The 7,232-nt window shown below is 37.5% G+C and overlaps 1 protein-coding gene across 1 annotated transcript; it reads right to left on the bottom strand.

The window, feature by feature from the left end:
- Positions 1-5,644, bottom strand: LOC306914339 (uncharacterized protein; the record flags this gene model as incomplete). Its single annotated transcript, XM_079491336.1, has 10 exons — positions 5,580-5,644; positions 4,407-4,427; positions 4,204-4,277; positions 3,928-4,062; positions 2,906-3,074; positions 2,658-2,792; positions 2,192-2,480; positions 1,071-1,138; positions 212-285; positions 1-48 (listed from the first exon to the last, which is right to left on the bottom strand). The coding sequence occupies exons 3-10, from the start codon at positions 4,273-4,275 to the stop codon at positions 1-3; spliced, it is 990 nt and encodes a 329-aa protein (XP_079347462.1). The 5' UTR covers positions 4,276-4,277; positions 4,407-4,427; positions 5,580-5,644.
- Positions 5,645-7,232: the final 1,588 nt, after the last annotated feature.

Below are 7,232 nucleotides of genomic sequence, written 5' to 3'. Positions count from 1 at the left end.
TTACCATTTGGGGCATGGGGCCCAATGGACCAGGGACTGTTTCTTGCCCTTGGGTAAAAGGAAAACAGGAAAATAAAGTACAAATTAAATAAAATAATTACTCCCAGCTTCTAAAATGCTGTCAGCATACAACCAAAATGTAATTGTTTTGTTTAATATCAGAGCTCAAACTCTACATGTTCCAAATACTTCATATACAGTAGATACTAACCTTTCTGGTGCGGTTCTTTTTGTCAACGTACACAATCGTGTACGGTTCCCCGGGGTTGTTATGAAAGTCACAATCTGTAAGCACAAACCATACCACTTCAAATGTATTTGTTACACAATTAATTTCTGTATTATACCCTACTCACTCACATACTGTTGAGCCTCCACCCAGAGGACGTAGTGCCTGCCTTCTACTCTTTGCACATTCAACACACCGCTCCGCTGCTGACATGCACTGCCTTACCCCGTAAGTGAAGTGACACATATTACCTCTCTTTCTTTATCAGTCAAGTTTATGTGTGTAGACTCAGGTAGACAACATAAGAAACACTTTACATAGATAAAGAATGCCATTACAAGAGCAGTGTTTTCCAAAAAGTACACCGACATATGATAACTCAGAGGCTGGGGTTAGACAGCAGCATACTAGAATTCTGAGACTCATTCAGTCGACACAGAACACTTTTCAGGCCCTATTGAAAAACCTGATTAGATGTACAAATTAAATGGGTCTGCAGAGACTTCTGGCTTCTCCATTTACCCAAGCGTGGCCTTGAAACTGGTTCAGTTCAGTTTATTTCCAGCTCTTTTGAACAAAATGTGCATACATTGTGCATTTAATGCAATTTGGGCAAGACATGATCACAGTCACAAGTCCAAGGCACAAGTTGCCAAGTTCATTTGACTTGTCAGATTCAGAGACACCCTCTATGGTGCAAGGTAATGGAGTCTCACCTAGACACAGATTTTGACCAGAAGGTCAAGATTCAATGTATCCCCTGAGCAAGCACCATTAGTGCAATCATATAAATGGCAACATATGCACAGGAATCCAGGATTATAACAATAGTCATTCATACCATCATCCCCGTTCTCCTCACTCTCCTCACTCCTCTTGGCCAAGATGGTCACCACAGGGCCAGGCGTGCTACATGGAGGGGAAAAAAAGGGAATTAAGGCCTGTGGTCTTTGCCTCGCAAGCCAGGTTCTCAAACACCACGCACCTTTCCAGTCTCTGGTCTGGTCCTCATACCCAGAAGTTATGAGGGAATGCCTACTGAGTAGCAAAAAACTACTTTCTGGCCTTGACAGCCCATACATGCAAACAGAAAAGTCCTATATGATTGCATTACACTCACTTTGCCACTCGATCTGCCATTCACTTTATGCATGCGCATACCCTCTATTGAAATGAAATTTAAGTTGCTGAGCAAGAGCAAAAGATTGCCCACCTGTTCTGCATAGTTATGATCACCTCTATTGACTTATGCAGACCGTGGCCATCTTGAGATAAGAGTTTGGAAGCGCTCGCTTTCAGCAAAGCAACGTCCTGCTGCTTTCTGCATTTGGCTATGTGCAAATTCAAAACAGTTGGTATGCAGGGCAGGGCCATTGAGTGATATCGAACAAGCGCTTCCAAACTCCAACACATAAATAATCACCTGCAAGGAATTGCAACTAGTTAGCAACCTGCAATTAACTTAAAAGGAGAATTCCATACTAGAGGCTTTCTTACCTTTATTTGTAGTTGTTACGTCCCCACCAAAGAGGTCCAGGTGTTATTTTGTGCAAAAGTGCATTATTGGCTATTTCCCCTACCATAAACCCTCAATGGGGGTTGGGTTTTTGTGCTAAAATTGGCTTATTTCCATCGAAATAAGTAGTAAAGTGTGCCACTTGGGATACTATTTACATTCTGAAGAGGATACAAAAAAAAAGATTTTTGAGCGATGGAAATAAGCGAATTGGCACAACACCCCATAGCCCCATTCAATTCAATGCAATTCATTGAGGGCTTATGGTAGGGGAAATAGCCAATAATGCGCTTTTGCACAAAATAACACCTGGACCTCTTTGGTGGGGACGTAACAACTACAAATAAAGGTAAGAAAGCCTTCTAGTATTCTCCTTTAATGGCAAGATGGCTGCGGTCTGCATATACTCAATTGCTCAGCATCTTCTATTCTGTATCGTCACTTACCTTGTAGTTGGTCCCTCCTTCTTCTTCTTCTTCTTCTTCGGCGGCTCAGCCGAAGAAGAAGCTTCCTTTGCCTCCACCATCTGTTCCTGCTCCTTCCTGCTCTCTTTCCCGTCCTCTTCTCTGGCCTCACCCATCTCTCCACCCTCTACTTGTCCATCCTCATCACCCATGTCTTCCTCCATCTCTCCACCCTTCTTCTTCGTCTCAACTTCCTCTGCCTCCACCATCTCTTCCTGCTCCTTCCTGCTCTCATTCACGCCCTCTTCTCCGGCCTCACCCATCTCTCCACCTTCTACATCCCCTACTTGTCCATCCTCATCACCCATGTCTTCCTCCATCTCTCCACCCTTCTTCTCCGTCTCAACTTCCTCTGCCTCCACCATCTCTTCCTGCTCCTTCCTGCTCTCATTCCCGCCCTCACCCATCTCTCCACCTTCTACATCCCCTACTTGTCCATCCTCATCACCCACGTCTTCCTCCACCTCACCCTCTGCATCCCCTGCCAACTCTGCCCCCATCTCTCTCTCCTCTACTCTCTCGCTCTCCTCTCCTTCTCCTATGTCCTGCGTGTCTCTCCCCTCTTCCCTCACAGAATTGCATGCTTTTAAAGAACAAAAACAGAAAAACAAAAAAGGTATAGTACATTTAAATATGCTCCATCTGGACATAATACAGGACCAATGTCATGGATATAGATATCGTGCTCTAACCTACCTTGGAGTAATCCCTCAAAAAGGGCCAGCATCTTGCGCAGTAACACATGCCCCTCTGGGGGAAGCTGAAAGGGAAAGTGCATGTCGGCTTTCCAGCCGGCATTCTTTCCCTTTGTGGGCTTCCCCCAGAGGAGCAAGGGAACGTGCCCCAATGCCTTCATTCTCTCCACCTAAAGCAATGAAAAGCATAACAGCAAACATTGTCATGGCAGGGTCACAAAGCCCAATGAACGGCTATTTCAGCTGGTGTCGTTCACTGAAAAAAGCCCTTTATGCTTTAGCCTGGCATGGCCAGACTAATATCACAATAAAACTTTATTTGGAGCACTTTTCATGACATGTAGCTCAAAGTGCTTTACAGAGCAATGAAGAAAAAATAAAAGCAAAAGCATGAAAATACATTCAAATAATATCAAAAAAGGCAGTGAATAAGGCAAAACATCGAGGACATGAATAACACAGGATTAAAAATCAATTAAAAGCAAGTATTAAGAAATTGCTCTTGAACTTTAAAGCCATCTATCTACTGCCTGTCTTAGGTATAATGGGAGTTTATTCCAAGCCGTAGAGACAAAACCGTTTTTTAAAGGTCAACCACACCTACAGTATGCAACTCCTGAGTTGCACTGGTGTGGTTGACCTTAAAAACGGTTTTGTCCCAACCCTTTGGTGTGGTTTGGGCTTAAGACAAGACATAGGTTGTGCAGGTGCTACATGGTTCAATTTCTAGTCATGTTTTGACCAAATTGACATTTCCACTCTCCATCTAAGACTGCGGATATCCAAATCAGAATGCTTGTTATATTCCAAAAGTTACGCAGGCACTTATGCTATGAGGCCAACTTTCTGACTTAGGCAGAAATTATTTTGAATGTAACAAGCATTCGGATGAAGGGAAACACCATAAGTCAATAAACCAAGTCCCTAAATAAGACAAAAACATTCATAGTATAAAACTACAAAATAAATACAATAGACCAAAAATACAATAATACAAAATAGAAAGAAAAAAAAATGTATTACCATCTCCAATGCACGGTCCACGACTTTTGAGCCATTGCCGGCCTTCTTGGTCTTTGCTGCCCACTGGTCAGCGGTTTTGCGGAACAGAACCAGGTTCCTGGTGTGGCGCTCTTTAAAGCCCAACAGCTGCCCACACTGTGTAAGTGAGAGAGAGAGCAAGGATGAGAGCACTATAAGAGGTACAATTAAGATACAAGGGTTCTCTTAAAACGTAGTCAAATTCTATTTCAAATGCAGTATATGCTAAAGGCATACTGTACTGTATATATTACCTACCTTTTTGCATGTTTGAATGCCACATGGCATCTTTGCCTTGCATTGGTGGCAGGTCCTGGTGTTAGAGGGCATTTCTACAATTATTATTTTAAGGGAAAGGGGGGAAACAATTACTTAAAGCAGCACTAATTAAACATTGTAATGAATATAATGTACATTTCTCCAATCTGTATAGTAGACTACGTTATAATATAATAACCTACTCTTTTTGTGCTTGAGCTTCACTGTGGGGGAGAAAGAGAGAGAGAGAGAGAGAATTAACATACATAACTACACTATATTATACTGTAATCCTAAATAACTATGTAATGTAATTGTCGTCTTTATTCTATCTTATTTATTTATACAAAAAAAAGATGTATTTTGGCTCCTACAATTTTGATGAGATTTGAATTACAATGACCAAATGACTCAATTTGACATAAGGTAATATTAATACACCACATGCATAGAAATAGTAATCTAGATTCATAGTAAACCAAGAACCACTACCTACATACCTATCTCTATCTAACCTAGTGGTTCCAAAAGTGGGGTCCGTGGACCCCCAGGGGTACCTGAGGGAGTTCCAGGGGGTCCCCAGCTAAATTATAGTTTGGAACCAAATGGACCATTATGGGTCTGTAACTCAGAGTCTACACAAATGGAACCAAATGGACCCGTTCCATTTGTACACTCTCAGAGTTAAAATAACATTGATTTTACAATATAAATTGGTGGTCCCAGAGATATAAATGCCATTAAATGGGGGGTCCGTAGACTAATGCATGTCAAACTGGGGGTCCTTGAAATTAAACTGTAAAAACTTCTCTTATGGGGGTCCCTGGCATGTCTTTTCAAATGGGGTATTGCATTGTGGTAAGGGTTTGAGCAACACATGAGGTGATCCTCTTAGCATACCATGTAATGAACTGTATTTTCATTAGCCCCATATGTGCCCTCTCCCTACGCTCATTCTGTAGCTCCGAGCTACAGAATGAGCGTAGGGAGAGGGCACATATGGGGCTATATTTTCATTTGCTTTTTCTGCAAACTGCAGAAAAAAGTACTCATTCAATACATATAGCTGCTGAATAGCCACCGCGGGGCTACAGCGTCATCTAGCATGCTAAAAAATACAAAGATAAATTGCAAATCTGAGACATGGTCCCTAACGTAAACAACATCAACATCAACAACAATGGAGCGTTCACACGGGCAGATAAAACGATGCACCGTTGTGAGTTGATTTGGTTAGCTACATGCATCGTTCCGTCTATCAACGTGATTTCGCTGGCTTCCATTGACAACGAATGGTAGACCGCATCGTTTAATCTGCCTGTGTGAACGGGCAGATCATTAGATTAATAAAAAAGCAATCCATAATAAAAACTCACCTTAAACATACACCTGAAAAGCTGCTCCTTGTTCTCCGGAAGTCGCATGTGGATTGTGGAGCGACTCCCCCCCCCCCCCCCCGTCCCGGAAGTTCCATGTGGAGCGAGCCAAGAAATAACAACAATAATAATAATAATAATAATAATAATAATAATAATAATAATAATATAGAAGCAGTAAATATGTAGGCCTACAGATTGTTGGGCTTTCTATTAATGTATCATTAATATAATAATAATAATAATAATAATAATAATAATAATAATAATAATAATAATAATAATATAGAAGCAGTAAATATGTAGGCCTACAGATTGTTGGGCTTTCTATTAATGTATCATTAATATAATAATAATAATAATAATAATAATAATAATAATAATAATAATAATAATAATATAGAAGCAGTAAATATGTAGGCCTACAGATTGTTGGGCTTTCTATTAATGTATCATTAATATAATAATAATAATAATAATAATAATAATAATAATAATAATAATAATAATAATAATATAGAAGCAGTAAATATGTAGGCCTACAGATTGTTGGGCTTTCTATTAATGTATCATTAATATAATAATAATAATAATAATAATAATAATAATAATAATAATAATAATATAGAAGCAGTAAATATGTAGGCCTACAGATTGTTGGGCTTTCTATTAATGTATCATTAATATAATAATAATAATAATAATAATAATAATAATAATAATAATAATAATAATAATAATAATAATAATAATAATATAGAAGCAGTAAATATGTAGGCCTACAGATTGTTGGGCTTTCTATTAATGTATCATTAATATAATAATAATAATAATAATAATAATAATAATAATAATAATAATAATATAGAAGCAGTAAATATGTAGGCCTACAGATTGTTGGGCTTTCTATTAATGTATCATTAATATAATAATAATAATAATAATAATAATAATAATAATAATAATAATAATAATAATAATATAGAAGCAGTAAATATGTAGGCCTACAGATTGTTGGGCTTTCTATTAATGTATCATTAATATAATAATAATAATAATAATAATAATAATAATAATAATATAGAAGCAGTAAATATGTAGGCCTACAGATTGTTGGGCTTTCTATTAATGTATCATTAATATAATAATAATAATAATAATAATAATAATAATAATAATAATATAGAAGCAGTAAATATGTAGGCCTACAGATTGTTGGGCTTTCTATTAATGTATCATTAATATAATAATAATAATAATAATAATAATAATAATAATAATAATAATAATAATAATAATAATAATAATATAGAAGCAGTAAATATGTAGGCCTACAGATTGTTGGGCTTTCTATTAATGTATCATTAATATAATAATAATAATAATAATAATAATAATATAGAAGTATTATTATTATTCTAAGTAGCACAATGGCTGAACTATTATAGCATTTAGCTTCCAGAGTGATTTACACATACATCAAATACATAGAAATAGTCGTCAAACATCATCAGTAGTGATATATATTTTATTGAGTGTTGTTAATATTGCAAACCTATCGATTTTTTTTATTTTCGTGACGTGACGTCACTGACGAGCAACGTATAGAAGTGAACGGGGAGGAAATCTAGTACATATCCACGGATTGTCCTC

This window comes from Electrona antarctica (assembly GCF_951216825.1).
Source record: "Electrona antarctica genome assembly, chromosome: 21".
Classification (NCBI taxonomy): Eukaryota; Metazoa; Chordata; class Actinopteri; order Myctophiformes; family Myctophidae; genus Electrona; species Electrona antarctica.
This window is presented reverse-complemented; position numbering and strand designations above follow the sequence as displayed.